Here is a 20,562-nt window from a genome sequence, read left to right on the forward strand (position 1 = left end):
GACAGCGTGCCACCACACATGGCACAGCCCTGGACACATCCCACTGCTGTACAGAGAGTTTATTACCCGGGGAGCTCCTGCGGGATGAATCGGTGCGAAAAAGGTGGCAGAAAACTCCAACGGCAGCAGGTGAAGGGGAGGGGGATGAGGAAGGGAAGCTGTGGCAGCAGTGGGGTGGGATCCCTGGGTTTAGAGGGGACAGCAAGGGGCCTGGCTCACTGTCCAGCATCACCTTCAGGTGGGGTTGGGGTGCTCTTTCCTCCTTGTTCTTGCCCAAAAGCAGGAGCTGAGCATCACTGTCCATCCCAGCTCCTGTCCCCAGCTGGGACATGATGCAGTTACCAGGGGGACAATGTAATATGGGATATTTTGGACGAAGAACACCCCAGCATCCCCCAAAAACACCTCTGGACAATCCCACCCCCTCCCACAGCCCCTCCAACCAAACCAGTGACAGTGACCAAGCCTTTTTATAGATAGATTTAGTTTGGGGTTTTTGTTTTGTTTTTTTTTTAACAAATGTTTTGGCCAATGTTTTTGGTGGCAGAAAACTCCAACGGCAGCAGGTGAAGGGGAGGGGGATGAGGAAGGGAAGCTGTGGCAGCAGTGGGGTGGATCCCTGGGTTCAGAGGTGACACAAACGGACCTGGCTCACTGTCCAGCATCACCTTCAGRTGGGGTTGGGGTGCTCTCCCCTCCTCATTCTTACTCAAAAGCAGGAGCTGTGCATTGTTGTGCTGTGCATTGTTGTCCATCCCAGCTCCTGTCCCCAGCTGGGACATGATGCAGTTACCAGGGGGACAATGTAATATGGGATATTTTGGACGAAGAACAGCCCAGCATCCCCCAAAAACACCTCTGGACCAGCCCACCCCCTCCACAGCCCCTCCAACCAAACCAGTGACAGTGACCGAGCCTTTTTATAGATAGATTTGGGTTTGTTTTTTTTTTTTAGCAAATGTTTATTTATATCAAAATACAAAACATTTCTGAAGCAGGGTAATGTTACATGAGGAGCAAGTTAATCGATTCCAAAACCCATCATTCTCCTACAGCATGGCTAGTTGTACGTAACATTGCAACACTGCCAGAATTTCTTATAGTGGGTACATTAAAATAAGAAAAAATCAACTCAAGAAGTCAATCTATGAACATGCAATGTTACCAGCGATAAAATAAGTACTCAGCAGGCCTTAAAATCCCAACAGGCAGAGACCGAGGGACCAGCTACTCCCAGTAAGGCAGGGCTTCAAACTCTCATCTCTTCCAATTTTTTTTGTTGGCTTATTAGCGTTTACTCGTTAACTGACAACAGTCCAAGAGCCAAAAGGACCCAACTTTCTTGGCAGAGTGGGATTATTGCTTAGAGCTATCAAAGCAGCCCCAGCTCCCCGCCGGCCCCAGRGGAAGGGCAGGGACAGGGCTCGCAGGGCAAGAGCCAGGGGTCTGCCTTGGCTAAGCGCTGCGGAGGTCGGGCTGAGCTGGAAGATGTAAAATCGCCCCGAGGAGGGGGCTCGGTGGGTTGTTATCCCCCGCGGGGATGCCGGGAGCAGCGGGCAGCGCTCCCGGCGAGGTCTCGGATCCCTGCCCAGGGCAGGCTAGCACCCAGTCGGAAGGAGAGTTTGGGGTGAGGGATCCCCCGTTTGTGGCCCTCATCGCACGCCTGGGGAGTGATGCTGAAATTTGGCTTTCCCTCCCCGCGGGCCGGAGCGGCTCCGCCCCGGTGCCGGGGGATTCCGGGGATGCCGATGGCGAGCGTGGCCACCGGTCCCTCCTGCTGGCATTTCCTGGCCTTGGCGGAGGCCGAGAGCAACAATACAGATACAGAGAGATTAAAGAGAGAGCGCGGAATAAGTTTCGTATAAGGCTTTGGTACAGCACCATCATGTCAGATTTATTTGTAAATCGTTTACAGAAAAAAAAAAAGCTTACTGAAAAAATAGTGTTTTGTTTCTCTTAACTTTTTTTTTATTCTTTTTTTTTATTATTATTATGGTTATTTTTTTTTTTTCTTCTGAGGAACATACCTGAAAGTTCAAAAATTAACCCTCTAGTTGCCGTCTGGGCTCCCATCAAATGCTCGTTTTGCTGTGTGCAGTTCCAAAAGGAAGCGGACTCGATCCCAAATCCCACTAAGTTTGTGACACAGCCCGCCCGGCTCGCAGCAGCCACCTGTCACTAAAAACCAACACCACAGAAACCCGGCAGCTGATCGCTACTCACTGTTTAGTAAAAATTAAAAAAAAAAAAAAAAAAAAAAAAAAAAAAAAAAAAAAAAAAAAACAAAAAAAAAATAAAAAAAAAAAAAAAATAGTCACGACAACGAACGTTATGGAACCAGCGGCACTAAAGTTTCTTTTATTGTTATTGTTAAAAAAAGTCAGTTCCACTGGTTACCATTGAAACAGCACCAAAGAGCACCCTAACGTGTGTTATACATCGTAATACTCGACATTCAAGAGATGGAAACGAGGTTGGATGGTCTAGTCTTTATATCCAGAGGCAAGAAATTCTTCTTAAAAAGAGGAAAAATGCTTGTCCCACGCAACCAGAGASGCGTTGGGTCCGGAAGAAAATCCTGCCTTAGGGGAAAACACTATGGGGTTAGGAGGAGATTAAATCAAGAGCTACCTATGGAGGTCTACAAGGGTTCAGAGAGTCTACAAACCTACTAAAAGGGGTTAAAAAGTCTGGGCTCCCCCGCAGAGCCAGGGATGCTCCCGTGGGAGAGCTGGAGATGCTCCTGGGGGGATCCAGGGATGCTCCCCGAGGAGCTGCTGTGCAGCTGTGACCTCCGAATGCTCCAAGGATGAACCTTATGGCAACGTGGGCATTCCCAGGAGGATTTCCAAAGGGTTTTCCCACATGGGGAATGCCAAGGGAGCAAAGCCTGCACAGCCTGGAAGGTCCTGCACCCCCTGGGGCCGCGGGAGCATCCCCTGACGGCCCCAGAGAAGGAAAAAAAGGGAAGTTTGGCCTTAAAGTGCATCTGGGAGGGCAGGGAGCGAGTGCYGGCGTCTCCCACCCGAGCCAGAACCACCCCGAGCAGGGACAGGCGCTTCCCACAGCTCCCAGGAGAGCAGGGAGAGCCCGGCAGGAAGCRAAGAGCCCCCAGGAAAGCAAGCTCCGGCCAGATGCGCGCGGATGGAGGCAGCGGGGACRGCATCCAACAAAACCGAACCAAAGAAACCACGGGGAGTGGGACGATGCTGTCAGAGCCGCTGCCCTGGACCCCCAGCACGGGGGGGAGCAGCTCCTGATGTGTCTGTTTGGCATCCAGAGGGTTAACGGTACTGTGGGAAGTGTGCTTTGTAAACATTTCTAGCTTTCCTTTGCCTGTTTGTTTTGTTTTTTTTTTTCTGTAAGTGATTCCAGGGGAGATGGGGAAAGGAGAAAGCTGCCAGCCCCCCCTGCCCACCCCCAGCAATACCCCAAAGCCCCAGCGGGGTGGGGGGCGAGGCAGCCCCCCAGCCCGGACACCGAGGGGTGAGAAATCTCATCCCTTCTCTTTCTCCTGACATCCTATTTTTTATTTATTTTTTGTGTGTGTGGTTTTTTGTTTTTTTGTTTTTTTTAACATATAAAAGACTCATGTATTTACCGCTAATAAATGCAAGTTAGTCCCACCAAACATGCTTTTGCTTCGATATCAAGAATTGGTGCTGAACAAATCTTGGCTTGATATTAGAAACAATCCCACCCCCCAGCCCCCACCCCGACCCGACGAAGAAAAGAGAAATATCATGGAAAATACAGGTGACACCTACGGGGGACAGGGTGCCGCTGCGAGGGGCCAGCTCCCGGGGGTACATTCGTGCCTCAGCCCATGGGGACATGGCATGACCACGGTGAGGGACCTCTGCCTGCCTCTGGAAGGGTGGAAACACTCAGGGTTTGTGTCGCTGTCCCCTCGGGGACATCTGAGCCCCAAAACAGCATCTGGATCCCCCCAGAGCCCAGAAGTGTGGGACACAGCCTGAGGGGAGCAAACCCCAGTCACCACTGCCCCAAGAATCCCCAAACCATGCCCCAGCGAAGGTTTGCAGCTCCCTGGCATTGCTCAGTCCCAAACTGGCTCCCCTTTCCCCCACGGCACACAGGGAAGGGGGTAGGGGTCCGGCGGGTCCATACAGCTCTGCAGGAAAAGCCCCAAACATCCCCAGCACATCCCCCACCACGGCAGGGCTTGATGCTACTTCACCCATGGGGACAGGGAGAGCTTCACATCCCATCCATGGGGACAGGGGAGAGCCCCTCATCTCATCCATGGGGACAGGGAGAGCCCTTCATCTCATCCATGGGGACAGGGAGAGCCCCAAATCCCATCCATGGGGACAGGGAGAGCCCCTCATCTCATCCATGGGGACAGAGACAGCCCCAAATCCCATCCATGGGGACAGGGAGAGCCCCAAATCCCATCCATGGGGACAGGGAGAGCCCCAAATCCCATCCATGGGGACAGGGAGAGTCCCCCATCCCGCCCAGTGGACACCAGCAGCCCCCACAGCACCAGTTAGCCCTGCTGGCCAGGGACACTCTTGGAGAGGTCCCGACATTCCCTACAGAGAAGGTTCCCTGCTCCAGCCGGGTGTGGGGACCTGGAGAACCCCACTGTGGCCACCCGGGGGGCCCTGGGGGGCTCCACAGACTGCAGGAGGGTTTCAGAAACCCTCAGCACTCACGAGGGCAGCAAGAACAGCTGACCAACAGCACCCAGGGGACCCTGTCCCCACAGCATGTCCCCATCCTGTGCCACCCCCCGGCTGCAGCCGCCTCATCCTCCCCGAGCACCCTCGGAGCTGAAATTTGTCTTTTTTTCTCTGGAAAAAAAAATCCCCGAGACAGCCCTCAGTGCAAACACCACCTCGCCACRGCCCTGGGCAAGCTGGCAGCAGGCCCAGGCTCCCCCATCCTGGGATTTTTTTTCCCTTTTTAGTGTTTTTCCCTAYTGAAACAGCAAACAGYGGTGAGGCTGGGCCCSGAGCGGGCGGATCCCCCGGAGCACWGYGAGCCCCCAGCCTGACCCAGCCCTCCTCTCCCTCGCCACCGTATTGCTCAAACAGCACTAGGCATGGATACAAAAATAAAACAGCTATGTGACTTAGATATATATAATTTATATATATATATATATATTTGTATATATATTTTTGCCTATTTATAGGTGGATGGAGAAGCAGAGAAGCTGAAGCGCAATATAATGTAAAAATACTCGCTCTGCTCCYGCTGTTGGGACTCTCCCCACCTCTGACAGCCTTCTCTCATGCTGCACAGAAGTTTCTGACACCTATCACTAAGGAATTATTTTAAATAGTTATTCTCCCCCCCTTCTAAAATAGAAAGTAAATATATATTTGTTTAATTTTATGTACAATGCGGTTTCCGTACACCAATATCATGTCTTTAGATAGAGATACTGGGGCTCATTTCTCGAGTTGGTTTTTTTTTTTTTGTGTTTTATTTTAATCTAAGTGCTGGGGGGGGAGTGGGTGGAAATCCGAGGAGCTTTCAGATCGCAGGAYTGGCTTGTCCTGGGAAGGTGGGCACCCTCTTTTGCAGCCCTGCAACCTCAGGAGAACAAGAATAAAAGCCCTCCTGGGAAAAAAAGTGTCATTTTGACGGTAAATCCAAACTCTGGGCAAACTCTCCTCCCTGGGGGATGCCAGCCCCTCCATCCTGYGTTTCCCACCCCACTGCAACCAGTATAAAAATCCTTAGCTACCCCTACAGCGCATGCTTGCCACATCCACCCCACCCCGAGCCCGGAGCAGCCCCTCTGCCCGCCCTGGCTCTGCCCTCCCCCTCCCCAGGTCCTTCATCCATCCATGCACGTATCAAAAGTCAGCCAGAGCCCTGCGATTGGGGATGCTCGTCCTGCTGCCACACAATGCCAAGGGAAGCTGTGCCAAAACACCTAAAAACGGGGAAAATGGGCAAACACGGCTCCCTCTCATCCCAGTCAGTGGAACAGGCTCCCACCTCCAGCCCCTTCCCACAACCACACCAGTCCTCCCTGCCTGGGGATGTGCCAGCTGATGGGAATTTGGTGCAGTGTTAAGTTTCTTCTTTTGCTGGCACCAGCGTTGCCAAATCTGCTTCCCAGCCCTCAGTTCGTGGATCAAGCATTCCCTGACAGACCTTCAACAGGAACAACTCCCACCTCTCCTTCCCAGGAAACACCAGCAGAGAGGAGTCAAGATACTCAGAAACAGAGAAAAAAAATCAGAGTTGAGCTGAAGGGGGGAAATGGGACTAAATATCCTGTTTCCTTTAAGGTTTACCTCGTGCCCAGACAGCACAGGGGTGGCTCTGGGAGAGCAGAGGGAATCCAGCCTGAATCCAGCTGCCCCCCTGCCTGGGCCAGCACCAGCTCTGGCATCACTGCWGACCAAATCCCCTCTCTGCCTCAGATCCTCAAAGTCCTGCTTTAAGCGAGGTCTAAAATAAAAAGACACAGTCAAGAACATCTCGTCCCTCCCAGGAGGCGCTGCCGGGGCCGGCTGGCACAGCCGGTGCCGCGTTCCTCAGCTCGGGGGACAAATTTAGCCGTGTCCCTCTCTCATCCCTTCTGACTCACGCTTTGCTGGGAGGAACAGACGCAGAGCAAAATGCTTTCACATGAGTAACCAGAGAGCAGCATCTAGAGGGACTGGAGGGAAGGGTTTCTGCGTGGTGCAGCTTTTTCTTTGAGCGACGGCACCAGAGATGAGGCAACGTGACATCCCCCTGCCACGCCGTGTCCCGTGTCACAGCCCACGTGCCATGGACACACAGAGCACAGGACCTGTGTCACGGCCCCGAGGAGAGGCAGAGACAATGGGCACAGCAAAACTCAAAAGTGGGGATGAAATAACAGAACAGAGCGATCTGTCGTGTGCAGAATCCATCCCCGAATTCCCCTCAGGCTCCCAGTCCCTTCCCCGCAGGCTCCCAGTCCCTTCCCCGCTTTGCCCAACCTGATCCCCCGCTCCAGCACGGCTCTAAACTCTCCCCTAGAGACACACATACCCCGACATGCAAATCTACTGAATTCTGCAAACCTATCTACCTTTGTCCTACRCTTCTCTATCTATTTATATCTCATATGTACAGTGGGTTTTAYTCCGGTTCCTTGAGAAGATTTCCTTCCAAAAAAGCACTGACTCCAGCCTGGGGCTGCAGCGAGCCCATGTGGGACGTGTGGAAATCCCTGAAGGTCCAGCCTCATGGAAAAATACCTCCAGACAACAGCTACAGCTGAAAGCAACCCAAAACTCCAAGAATGCCCAAATCTACGTCACTGCTTGAAGCAGGAAGAGAAACCAAAATGCCAGGCGGATTTTGTCCTAATGCAGACTGCAAAGWGGGAGCAGCAATAAGCCTGGAATTTGTGACACATCTGGATGCCACCAGGCATGACTAAGCTCTGCCAGGACCGTGCCCGGGCTGCTGAGCCCGAATCCAGTGTCCTCAACACTCCCTGAGGAAGGTGCAGCAAACTGTTATTCCCTTTATATTCCCTTTACATTCCCTTTAAATTCCCTTTCCATTTACGTCTCCAAACAGCACCACCTCCAGCCTTCCTCCAAAGCGGGTGGCACCGAGCCAGCTGCCAAGGTGACAAACACCAGATCAGCAGCCTGGAGCCCACCAGTGCCCCAAATCAGCTGCCAAGTCACTGGTGACCTGCACAGGGCAGCAGGAGGGGGAATCCTSCTGGGAAAAACATCACCTGCTCACACCCGGGTGCTCACAGAGATCCCTCAGCTTGGGGGGTAGACTGCAAACCATGATGAGGATCACACTGGGAACGTTCCAGCTTCCCCCATCCCACAAATCCATCACTGCCAGTGCCTGAGAGTGCTGCCAGTGCAGGGCCCCACAAGGGAGCCATTCCCTCTTTCCCTCCACCTCACACTAACTTGCATTTTCCTTCATGTCAACACTACAGAACCAAAACGCCGGCGGGGCTGCAGGGCAAAGTCACCTTAGAAACACCTTAGAGGATGAGAGCTCAGCATGTCCTGCTGGAAAAGCAGGCACAGTACTTTTCCTGTCCTTTTTCCCTGGCTGCTCCAGGACACAATGGGGTTTGTCAGAGAGCTGCAGCAGCCCAGGACCACCCCCTTTCCACAGGATCTCAGTGACACCCTGCACCTACCTCTCTGTGTCACCGCCCCCAGCTCGGGATGCCCAAATCCTGCAACCCCCACGGCGGCATGAAATCAGAGCATCCCCACTGTGGCCACCTCACAGGGAGAAACACCAGCAAGGACCCCCCAAAACTGGGCTGGCACCCCAGCACTGATGCCTCAGTGAGCCCAGGGACAAATATCCTTGTGATTCAGAGGAATTTTTTCACCGWGGGCCAGGATTTGCTAAGGGACCTAACGGAACATCGCGTTCGCAACGTGCGAGGAGGAATCGTACGGTCACTGATTCAGAAAGAGCCGTCTACGTCAGACCAGCTTAGAAAATAAGAGAGTTTGGCCCAGGAAGATAAAAATCAAGATATATTTTGCAGCATGAAAGAAAGAAATAAAAAAAAAAATAATAAAAAAATGAAGAAGCAGCAGCAGCAGCAGCAGCAGCAGCTGTGTTTGCAAACCACCAAAGCGACACGGAGGAGTTCAAACGGGGGTGAAATGGGGGAAGCGTTTGGCATCGTCTGGCACGGCTTCGATGTTCCAGGTCCATGAGAGGAGAGAGGAGCGACCCTGAAGGGCATGGAAACCAGAGGGCTGGGAGAAGCGAGGAGGTTGCCAAAGCAAGAGGCGAGCCAGTCAGCCAAAGCATGGCCCGAGTCTATCRGAAGGTAACTCGGTCTAGCAGGGAAAGGAGTTAAGGATGTTTTTTTAGGGAAGAGCTGCTTCCACGAGGCGCCCGGGCGGGATTTCCCACTCCAGCAGCGTGGCAGGTACACGGCTGAAAGAGAGAGGGCTGCAGCTCCAGCCTCTAAAGGTCGAAGACCATGAAAAGCCCAGTGGCTCAAAACACCTGCAAAAGGAAAACAACTCTCAAAAGACTGACCCAGCAAGCTGGCATGCTCCGTCAACCTTCCCTGCACTCCAAGTCCTCTAGAGCTCCTTGAGATGGGATGGGGCACAGTCCCGAGGTAGCAACCTCAAGAGCCTGAAGACAGCGCCTGGCCCATCTGAATGGGTGTCGTAAATCGTTAGGAAAGCACTCGAATGGAAAAGCAACCCTCTGTYGGAGAGGTCGAGGCAACGAGAGTGAAAGGAAGAGCAAGTTGGCCACGGCACAGGCAGCACAGAGCCTTCACTCCTCCCCAGCTCCGAGGGTCACCTGTCCGTCAGGAGCAGCCCGGCTGGAGTGACCGGCGAGCTGAAGTTGGCCGAGCCAGGCAGAGTTTTCCCCGCTGCCGAGCGGGAGAATGGCATTAAATCAATTCAGATCTGAGCAGGTTCTAGGGGAAAGACCCTAAAAACACACTCAAACAAAAGAAATTCGCAGTCATACTGTTAGCAAGGTTGAGTTCTCACTCTGAGAGTTGAGGTTCTTACGTCAGGTCACTCGTCACGTCAATAAAAAGCCCTGGTGCAGGYTGGAAAGAGAGGGGCATTTCTGCCAGACCCTCCCTCCTTCCCGAGACAAACCTGCTGATGGTTTGAGACCACCTACACGAAGTTGTTAAAGCTCAGAAAAATCCCATTATCGATTTAGAGGATTCATTGTCCAGTGGTTCAAACCTTACTTAGGGCCTGGAGATTGGAAAAGACACGGTGCTCTGCTTTTGGTGGTCGTGGGTTCCCGAGCATCCTGCTGGGAGAGGAAGCACAAACCTCTAAAAAAAACAGGTATTTTGAGGCAGAGCGATAAACAGGCTCAGACCTAAAGGCTCCCCGGGGAGCGTGGCGGGGTCGGAGAGCCGGATCACAACCGAGAGCTCACGTCTTTCTCCAAACATCTCAGCCCTTGGAGGTTCAACCAGCAGCAAGAGCAAAAACCAAGGCAAAGCAGAATTAAAGGCGAGATTGCAGAGAATCTCTTGGCAATTCTACCTGGGAATAAACAAAAGTTTCATATGCAAACAGAGAGCCTGGGGCTAAAAACATGCCTGCAGGCTCTCCAGCTCTCCTGACACATTTTTTACAGCCTGGATCCATTCAAAGCAAGAATATCTACATGAAACACTCGGTGTTTTATTCCCAGGCAGGCTGAAGGGTTTAGCACTTTACCGCAGAGGAAGAACTGTGCAAACCTGGATGCAGTGGTTGATTTTACCACTTCAAACTTAAAAAAAAAAAAAGAACCAAAACCAAAAAACCAACCCTAAATATTTTAAAGGTAGGGATTGCTTGGTATTAGCACTAAGCATTCACATAGCACTTGCAGTCTGTAGGCCACCAAGTGCTTGTCCAAAGTGCTCAAATATGACTTATCCCCATTTTACAGATGGGAGAACTGAGGCACAGAGAGGTCAAGTGACTTGCCCAAGGCCACGCAGTCAGAGAGTGGAGGCAGAGCAGGAAAGTGAGCCCGGCTGTTCTCGGGTTACACCTTGCCCGCTAAAAACAAACCAAAAAAAAGGCCTATGCAATCCAGAAAACCACCAGMCACCAAACCTACCCTACTCTGAAGAGGAAATACATTCTGGTGAAGAGTTAGAACAGCATTACTGAGGAAAACAGGGGGCAAAGGGAGTGACACAGCCCCGGTGGGTGTCAGAGCCGACACAGCCGGGCTGGAGAAGGAAGAAAAAGGGGGAAAACGGTGAAACCRGCAGCAACGTATTTCACACTGGCGCGAAACGCTGGGCTTAGCTTTGCACGGCCGCTCCGAGGAGCCRTCCACGTCCATCCGCAGAGCTGGGCACTTCCAGCTGCTCTCCAGGGCTCAGCACCTGCCGATGGAGGCCGTGGGGACMGCGCAGCCAAAGCCCCTTCGTTCACACACCTGCACCTCCCCGCGCTGCCGTTATCAGTAGAGATTGAACATCACACAGTGAGAAATAACATCACCCCGCGGCACCCAGGAACGCTTGYCTGTGATACAGAGCGTCGGGTGGGATTAAACAAACCCGCCCTCATCATCATCAAAGCTGGCGCACGCCACACCCGGAGGGGGAAACGCCCTCGGATCGYGTCAGCCCCGTACCTGCACGCTCGCACGGCACCGAGGCCCCCAAAGCATTCCCAAACTGACAAACGGTGATTTCTCACATTGATTCCGAGGCTCGGGGTCTTTCTGGCTGTTTTTTTCCCTTTCAGAGATAGGTAAGGAAAGGTGTCACGGATGGTTTTGCTGCTTTTACCTTCACATCAAAGGAGGCTGGGGAGGGGGAGGCGGGGAGATTCTCACAATTACAGCTTTCCTGGGATTATTTGGTCATGTTTTGATCATAATCAGATTCAGGGGATTACCAGTTCCCGCCTGGGTTGTCAGGTTCTTGTCACTTAATTACACCCTGTGTCATTCAATTCCTTCCGGCGATTGAGGGCCAGCTGCTCAATCCCACACTTTCCCCTAAACGCRCGCTGCGAACGCAGATGTCAAAAGCTCATCCATGCCTTTGAAGCCTTAGAGATCTTTTCCCAAACCAAGGTGCAACACCCCTCCCTTCCCACCCCACTCAAGCTGTTTGGGGTAGGGGAGAAGTGGATTTGAGGAACACCCAGCCCGAAGCCTCCTCCCCAAAGCATCCCCTGGGCCCCCCCAGCTCATCCCCGCCGTGAGCTGCCAAAGCCCTCGGAGAGGAGCCAGCATAGGGGGGTGTCCCCCCCTCCTTCCCGTCACCTCCGTCCCCCCGCGGTGTGACACCAGCTCCCTCCACCGCTCCCGTTCAACCTCCCRGGACCGGCGCTAGGCTAGAGCAGGGTGGCGTGCCCGCTGGTGTCATCGTGGTCCACGCTGTTGAGAATGGCTGTCTGGTCTTCAGGGAGCTGCCGGTGGCAGAGGTCGTCCTTGAGCGCGGAGAGCCGGGCGAAGGGGTCCTGACGAGGGTGTCTCTTCTTCTTGCGGAGGCAGACAGCTTCGTCAGGCCACAGTACCTGAGAGCTGGGAGGGTGCTGAACCTGGGAGGCAGAGCCGTCTGGGAAGGGGGGAGAGAAGGCAGATGGGAYCCGAGCCAGCAGCAGGCAGAGCAGAGCGCTTTGCTGGCTGTAAATGGGAGCTGACAGCAAGCCCGGCCCTGAACCCGCCACGTGGCAAGAACGGGAAGCGTCGGGCATCAGGGAAAAATGAAATTAGCACTCAAAATCCAAACAAATTGCTAGAGATAGGAGAAGCATGGAAAGGACTCGCTTTGGAGGAGCAAGGGAGGGATAACCTGCAGGCAAGCAGCACAGGGAGGAACCCTTTGGGAAGCAGGGAACAAGGGCAGCATCCAGGAACAGGCTTGGAAACCCCAGCACTGGAGCCAGCAGGGACCTGCCCGAGCTCTGCTCACAGCAGGACACAGGGAACGCTGTTGGGGACCGCGGGGTCCTCGCACTCACTGGGTTGTTTTCTGGATTTCGAGGAGCCTGTGGATGACTTTTTGGGCTTCTTTATCCGCTGGTATTTCAGAGCTTCGAGCCTCTCAGGTGCAGCAGCGTCCCCGGGCGGAGATGGACGTTTTCTAGGAAGGAAAAGCAGACACGCGCCGTCAGCGGCTCCCRGCCACGCTCGGGCTGCTGGACATCCCCGGTGGGGGATCGGCCGATCCCAGCCRGCTCTGCCGTGGAAAAGGAAGAGGTGAGAAACCCGGGGCCGAGGGAGCAGGGCCAGCCAGGCGTGCCAGAGCGCGGGATGGAGGAAGGGAGGCGTCCCGGCCGTCCCCCTRCGTCTCCTCCAGGTTTCCGAGCGGCACCGCAACCCAGCCGGGGGCACCGGCCACGTCCAACGCGGGCACCCCCAGCTCACCTGCCTGCCATGCCAACACTGCTAAACAAAACAGGACGGGGCAGATCCTATGTCCGATAAGGCTTTTCTGGGAAGTGGTAGGAAACCCCTTGGGATGGAGAGAGAGAGARAGAGACAGGCAGAAGCGGCACGGCAGCATCGAGACGGGCACCACGAGCCACCCGGGGCGGACAACACCGGCGCCACGAACAGCAGGGAGGCAGGATCCTGCCGGCCCTGCTCCCACAGCCAGAAAAACCAGGGGCCACACGACACACAGGGACACCAAGGGCACACACCAACAGAGCTGGGAGAGGTACCTCGTTCCCAGGTCCCTGTGAGAAGCGACAACAGAAACGCGACAGCACGGGAGCGTCTGCTCCTGGAACAGCGAGAGGCTGGGAGCTGGAAATGGAAACACTGACAAGGTTTCATTGCGAGGACAAGGAGGGCATTTGCAAAGGGGTGCTTCCTGCAGGAGAGCCAGCAGGTGCAAGGCATAGTTTTTCAGCTGTACCCCCTGAGGCACTCTTCTACAGGAACCAGCTCAAGGTGCAGTATCCTCCCCTTTGCAAAGAGGTTTTTTTGTTTTATTTCCTTCACTGTACCTGTTTTTCCCATCCAAGGCCTGGAAAGCATGACTGCTGTAGAGAGCAGAGCATTAGCGGAAAACTTTTTCCTGAGCAGAGCATTAGAGGAAAACCTTTTCCTGAGCAGAGCATTAGAGGAAAACCTTTTCCTGAGCAGAGCGGGCAGTCCAGCTCTTACCTATAACCCATCACAGCATCCCCCCTTCTTGCTGCTCTCCCACCTCCTTCCCCCTCTCCATTTTACTTCCAGGACCCTCCAAGAGTCACCAGCWCCTAATGCCACAGAAGAAGCCTGAGGCCTCAGGTGATAAACCCAAGCCACCTGCASACAAGGTGTCCAGAGATTATGGGAAGCCTCCACAAAGCACCTTTTGTTGGGATACAGCCAACACTCTGAGCCAGGCTCCAGCGAGGAAAGGAGAGTTAAACCAGCCTGCCTGCATTCTTGACTCTCTTCGGCTCYCACAACTTGGTCACCAGAGGTCAGCAACTGAACTTTGTCACAAGAGCCACGCAGAGGGCAGTGCTGATGGCATYCATCCGTGACCAGGGCAGGGATTAGCAAACCCCACAAACCACARGCAGCAGGAGGGCAGGTGGAGGAATCACCCCAGCTGGCTCCAAGAGGCAACATCAGTGCCTTCAGACTCCTGCTTTGGCACAGAACCCCAACTGTTGGCAAGGTGTGTCCCATCCAGCGTGGCAAAAACACCATGGATGCAGCAGGGAAGGGGTGAGAACACAGGCTGGAGCACAGACCCYGCACTCCCGGGCTGTGGTACCATAGTACATCCACCCACGGGGAGTTTGGAGCTCCTCATCCCCGCTGGGGCCCAGGCACAGCCTGGCTGGCACTGAGGACACCCTGCAGGCTTTCCCCCAAGGGTCCCCACGTGTGTCATCACTGCACAGACAGCACGACAGCAGCGCTTCCCATCCGGCATCCCAAGCGTCTCTGGAGCGTGGAATTTCAGCTGGAGCGCACAGCCAAGGAGCTCCCAGGAGTTTTTTCCCCTCRGGGAGCAGAAGGGTTTTTGGGTTTTTTCGAAGATGTGTGTGATTGTGAAGCTTCTCAGTTCTGGCAGCATTGGAGAGCACCCAGGGAAGTGCAGCGAGAGGTGAAGAAGCAGCTGAGGCGCAGCAGACGCAACAGAAACCCAAACATTGGGCACAGAAAAGCTCCTTTTCGTGTTTTCCCAAYGCAACAGAGACGTCAAGGTGCGGAGAGCTCCTGGAAAGCCTCTGTTCCAGCTCCCRGAGAGCCTCTGTTGCAGCTCCCAGCAGAGCATCACATCAGCCCAAGATGAAGCAGCTCATTAGACATGCCACGAGTCCCGCTGGCWGGATCCAAGCTTCTCCTCGTCAGGAAGGCGACGTTTACATTTGCAGAGCTCAAACACCTCCCCAGGCACAACCAGCCTCTCTCAAGAGGCACTGCCAGCAGCAGCTCTGCCCTCTGAGCTGAACCAGCACAGCCAGCCACGTCCAGGCCGGCTGAAGGTGTGACCATAATGATCCACGGGTCACAGCACGGCGTTCCCTGCAGCAAATCCTGCTGGAATGGCCAAAAACAGCCTTTTCCCATTTATAGCCACCATCCTGGGGGTGCACATCCTGCAGGCAYTTGGCTAATGGGGTCTTCAGCTGCTCCAGCTCCATCACCCACAGAACTCATGCGTGCCAAGCCCTGGACACCACCAAGCTGGGCGCTCCTGCCACCACCCTGCCCAGCAGCACCAGCCTTCCACCAYCCAGACAGCTTTGCCTCTATTATTAAAGCTCAGCTTGTAGAAGTCTCTTGCTCTTTCCACTCTTTTTCCTCTCGGAGAAGAAGCTACTGTGGCATGCTGACAAAATTAGACAGATTTACACGAGGGATTATGAGGAAATTGCCTGAAGCTCATTTCCACTAGTTCTCCGTAATTGGACCCGTATTTATACGCACAAACATAAACAGTGAGTGCRCTGAACCCATGTGTCACCATAAATACTGTCTGACCTCTGGCAAGGAAGAGATACAGAGGACAGAATGATGCTGCTCAGCAGCCAAATTTCATCAGCTCTACCCACCCTTTATCTCCTCAAAGGGCTGCGATTCTTCCAAATTAGTTTTCATTTTAAGCTCAGCCAAAAGCCTCTTCCTGCCCCMAGAGTTCACATTTTGGGCAGCTGCCCACGCACGAGGGAGATCTTGAATACCAACAGACGAGACACTCAGGGAGGCGGGTGAACTTCTGGAAACTTCAGTGCAGAGCCAAGCAAAGGAGCTTTGAGCAGCCCACGTGAACTCCTGGCACAAGCCTTCTGTGAGGCACCACAAACACCTGGAACAGCAGTTTTCCTCAAGTCTTCAAAGGAAAACCCTTCTGCAGGAGCAAAAGTGTGGATTGCATGGACTGGGAGTAYTGGAGAGGCCACAAAGGTACTGAGGGACATCTCAGAGTCCCAGGACGGGAAAAGGAAGTAAGGGAGGACAAGTCACCAGCCCAACACACATCTCAGCTGCTCCTCTTCAAATGTCCTTCCATGTACAAAGCAAAGATAGATGAGAGAAGACCCCCAAAAGCATCACTGATCCCCTTCCACCCAGAAGGGGAACCCATATAAAGGAAGGGTCCAGGAGATCCAAGGACACCATACATATATTTATATATATTTAACCTCATGGAGGTCTCAACACACATTCCCTATCTCCTCCTCTCCTTGAGTCAAGACACTCAAGTCCTGACATCCACAAATAGTTTGGGCATGGTCAAGCATCCATTTGGATAGAGCAGAGAATCCACTTGGATAGTGCAGAGAATCCACTTGGATAGAGCAGAGAATCCACTTGGATAGAGCAGAATATCCACTTGAAAGGAGCCCACCATGTCCATCAACCCTTCATCCTCCTCGGATGAAGAGCTCAACTCTCCTACACGAGGCTCCCACCAGTCAGAATTCCCACTCTGCTCCAAGGCAGCGCTGGCTGCCACCTCCGTCCCGGAACGCTTGGGATCCTTCAGCACAAGAGGTGCCAGAGAAACACTGTAGTGACAGCCCCAGCCCAGGGCTGCTGCTGCTGCCAAGGCACCGCCAGCAGGGAGGGAGGAAGGGGCTGGTCACAGCAGGGAGCACACCGGAGAAGGGGGGCCCTTCTACAGGACACCACAACTCATCTACACAACGGACTTCACCACCATGCTGACGGAGAGGAGAGAGGGCGAGGGAAACGGGGCYGGGCTGGACAGGAAGAGGGGGATACAGTCACGGGGAAAGGGAGGGGAGAGAGGAAGATAAATGAAAAACAGGAGTGAGAAAATATATAAGGAAATTAAAGAGACTGAAAAGAAAAATAAAATAATAAGAATAATAATAAGAATAATAAGAATAATTAAGGAAGAAAATAAAAACGCACTCAGACAAGCGGACTCACAACTTCTCCAAGCGGAAGGAGGCATGGAACACATGCAGAGGATCAGCACATGGACAGTCTTTAAAGGGGAACCTGTTTTCTTTCAAGCGGGGAGCGAGGGCTGCTGCTCCTCCCGCACGCCTGGCGCCGACGTCCCTTCGTCACTCAACGCTACGCCACGGCCAAGCCCCCCAGCTCCCAGCACTGGCAGTGCTGCCCTGCCAAGGGGGGCCTGGGGAGGCCACCCAGGACAGGCTGCCGTGCCCAGGGGCAGGGGAGCTCGGTGCCTTGTCTGTGGTTTTTGGGTTTCCCTCTGCAGGGAGATGACAGCCCCCTTTTCCCTGTTCCGAGATGCATGCTGCGTGCTATGAGAACAAGACGGGAAAACTCCTCATGCTGGCTCAGAAACGACATCATTTACCCCTGCCCATCCATAAAAACTCCCTGAGCTTCACCTGGAAAAAGCCACTATGCTGCAGCCACCATGCTGCAGTCATCGTGGAGCCACAGGCTGCCTCTTCCTCTCCTCTCAGCTCTTAATGCTGCAGTAGAGAAATCTGGCTGGTCTGGTATAAAATCCCTGTGCTCCGCACGCACTGACAATTTTATGACCCCAAATCATCAAGAAATTACTTGGCTGGRGTCTCTATGGGATTCCTCACTTATTAAAGTGAAATTTATTCTCCAGGCTTCCCTTTTTTGGGGATAATGACTCTGGAGTTGCTTGTCCCTGTGAGCATCCTGGAGTAGGAAACACGGCTGCTCCCACCCTGCTGGGCAGTGAGACCTTACTCCTCAAAATCCATCAGCCAGAGCTGGAGCCAGCCAGGATCTGTGCAAGAGCCACCCCAAACTCAGACACAAGCCTGGATTCTCCTATTCTGTGCTAAAGCCATGTCCACTCATGTCCTTAATGCTGCCAGAGTAAGAACAAACAAACACATCCTCACTGAAGGCTTCCCCATCTCTCAAAAAGCCTGGCACAACCCAGATCTCATCAAGGCTTGGAGCCAGGCTTGCTCCTCACAGGACACCAAGGAAAAAAAAACAGAAGGAGAAGGCAGCCAAGAGCTCAAGAGCTTTGGAGCTGCAAGGCTCACATGGGATGGGTTTTGTCATGCCAAGAGGATGGCTCGTCCATGGAGCACACATCCTGTCCCAACAYCCCCTCCTCACCAATCCTGCTCTYCTCACCCCAGGACAACCCTCCAGGTCAGCTGGAGGAATTCTCCTCTCCTGGAAACATCTGCCTGACTTCTCTGGACATCCCACCCCTCTCTCGTGAGGCTCTTTTCCAGCCCAACATGGTTCCTCAGGCTGCTGGAGAGAATCAGCCAGGTCCTTGACTTTTCCCAACYAAGGCAGCAAAGCTTCACCTTTTGTAAGATCTGTCCTAAGGAAGTTTGGGTATGGCCAGGCCCTGGAAACAGGCCCATCTGCAATCCCATCTCTCCTTTCCTAACCAGCCTGACTGATGGCCAAACAGGTCAGTGTTTCCAATCCTCTGCGTCACTAATTATTATTATTCCATCTGGATTCGACAGTTTTAGTGATATTCTGATTCTAAGCTCTGAAAACCATCTCCAAATTACTCCATCCCAGTTCCAGAAATGCCCAGGGCCATCCAGGAAACCAGCCCCATGAAGGGAGCCCAAAAGGAATTTTCCTGGAAGAGTCTTTCAAGATCTGCTTAGGGCTGTTTAATTACAGTTGGGTCAGAAGGAGTCAAAGATTTCTCCAAGAAGAATTTCAAGGATWGAGGGATTATACCATGACTCCACTTGTGATGGGAAGGAAAGAACATCCTTCTGGCAGCCTGAAAGCACAGTTATGCTGCTGCCAAGCACACAATCCATCTTGGGAGAAACACTTCTCCCACTTTCCATGATTGAGGAGACTTGGGAAAAAGAAAACAGGTCCAGATACTGCTGGAAGCAAAATTCCCCATGTGCTGGACTGCAGATAGAGACTGATTTTTGGAGCCCCACTCTGAGCACGCTGTCTGCAGCTGGCTGCTCCAGATGTGGCTGCTTTTCCTGGCTTCAGGGGGTGGCCATGGGCTCCTCCTGGTTTGGATCATCCAAGACAACCTCACCTCAGCACCTCCCTAACACAACACAACCCTCACGCACCCTGCCAGGGCCAAAGGTGCCACGTGTGCCACCGTCCCCCAAGACAGGAAGGGTGGCCCCAGGAAGACGGCAGCTCGGCTCATCCCAAACCCCAGCCCCGAAGGCAGGGGAGCAGCGTGTGCTGCTGGGAGGGGAAACCCAAAAGCCACAGAGACTGTGCRTCCAGAGGTGTTTCCTAGTGTTTTCGGATTCCTTATTCCCCTTTAAAGGAAGAGATGGTATTGGAAAAGCCCCTTCCGTGTCCCCTGTCATGCCCCGCTCCCGGCCACCCTCCACAGCACCCACACCATCCTTTCGGACATGGATCACCCTTACCTATTGAGCTGAGGAGAAGCTTGTCTCGACAACACTGCCCAGATAGCTGAGATTAATCAAAAACAAAGCAGTTATCAACACCCGCAAGGAGCCGAGCTCCGCAACACATCAGCACGTCAACAACTCCAAAGGAAAAAGGAGGGAAAGAAACCAAACTGAAACACAAACGAAACGAGGCTGGAGAAGAAAGGGGGAAAGAAACAGAAGAGAAAGGAAAAGAAGAAACGAAAACGATAATCAACAAAGCGAATGGATACACTGCGTAAAAGCACGGACAACAGTGCTTGCTCTAACACGGYTCTGTCCTGGAGCTGGCTCTCCTTGGCATGCCCTGCTAGGAGACGTGGACCTGTAACTACATCCCTGACTGCATCGCTCCGTAGCTGGGTTTTGCAGAGGCACACAGAAGTCATTTCAGGCTCGTTCAGCTGCTCTCCCTCCCCATCCTCTCTCTCCCCTGAGCCCTCCTTCCTTCCTTCCTTCCTTCCGTTCAGTGCCGGAGGGATTTGCTAAGGCCATAACGCTTCCAGGTACCAGAGGGCGGGAGTGAAATGCGGAGGGCACTGCGGGGTGAAACGCTGCCTCCCCCCTCCCCAAATCACAGCCTCTTCTCCGAACGCCTCCGACCGCGCCGGCTCCGCGGGGCCAGCAGCCCGGGCCCCCGACTCCTCTCTGCCACAAGCCGGAGGAGGGGGCTCGACCCCACCAGACAAGAAGCCAGAATGAAGCAAGACGAAAGGATGGGACGAAAGCACGGCTACGGGGTCTAAGGTGCTGTGAAAGACGGAAGGAAAGAGGAGAAAGAGAGAGAAAGAAAGAGAGAGAGAGAGAGAGAGACGCTTTTGCCTGGAGCAACCCTGGTACCTGGAAAACCAGCCGCTACTGTCTAGTGCAGCCACATCCCTCTTTAGGGCAGGATCTGAGCGTGCCGGCAGCCTCCCGATCTCCGCTGGGCTTAGTTTATTTTTATTTTTCCTCCTCTCCTGACATGCTGCTGGTGTGGCTAAGTCCTTGATCTCTCCCTGCCCGCGTCCTGGGGCTGCAGCATCCCTTTTGCAGGTGGGGCGGTGACCGTGATAGCTGTTTCTGTCATGCATTAAAGCTCTCTAGACTCCGCGGGAAGGAAGAGGAGGAAGACAGAGGCGCGGCGGCGGCGGCCCTAACGTTCGAAGAAAGCCAAGAGCCAGCAGCTAGAAGAGGAAACAACCTCCAGTGACACCAGGACACTTACCTAAGCGAGCCAGGCCTTTGTGCACCTGGTAGGCGGCCCGTAGCCCGAGTCACGGCGCTCCCAGATTCCCGAGGGAGC

The 20,562-nt window shown here is 53.7% G+C and overlaps 1 protein-coding gene across 9 annotated transcripts in view; it reads right to left on the reverse strand.

Moving 5' to 3' along the window:
• Positions 1 to 8,470: 8,470 nt before the first annotated feature.
• Positions 8,471 to 20,562, reverse strand: part of IGSF9B (immunoglobulin superfamily member 9B) — a 71,927-nt gene continuing 59,835 nt past the window's right edge. For 6 of the 9 annotated variants that reach the window (XM_057378780.1, XM_057378782.1, XM_057378781.1 and 3 more), the window contains 2 exons: positions 12,438 to 12,559; positions 8,471 to 12,031 (listed from right to left, as the gene is read on the reverse strand). In XM_057378780.1, the coding sequence (XP_057234763.1) occupies positions 11,808 to 12,031; positions 12,438 to 12,559 (346 nt within the window). In that variant the 3' untranslated portion in view covers positions 8,471 to 11,807. Of the gene's footprint in view, positions 12,032 to 12,437; positions 12,560 to 19,253; positions 19,300 to 20,117; positions 20,444 to 20,562 lie in introns of those variants that run through there. The other 3 variants (XR_008966171.1, XR_008966172.1, XM_057378786.1) reach the window with 3 other exon arrangements.

The sequence above is a fragment of the Malurus melanocephalus genome, unplaced genomic scaffold (genome assembly GCF_030028575.1).
Source record: "Malurus melanocephalus ecotype Western Australia unplaced genomic scaffold, MMel_1.1 scaffold_374, whole genome shotgun sequence".
Lineage (NCBI taxonomy): Eukaryota > Metazoa > Chordata > Aves > Passeriformes > Maluridae > Malurus > Malurus melanocephalus.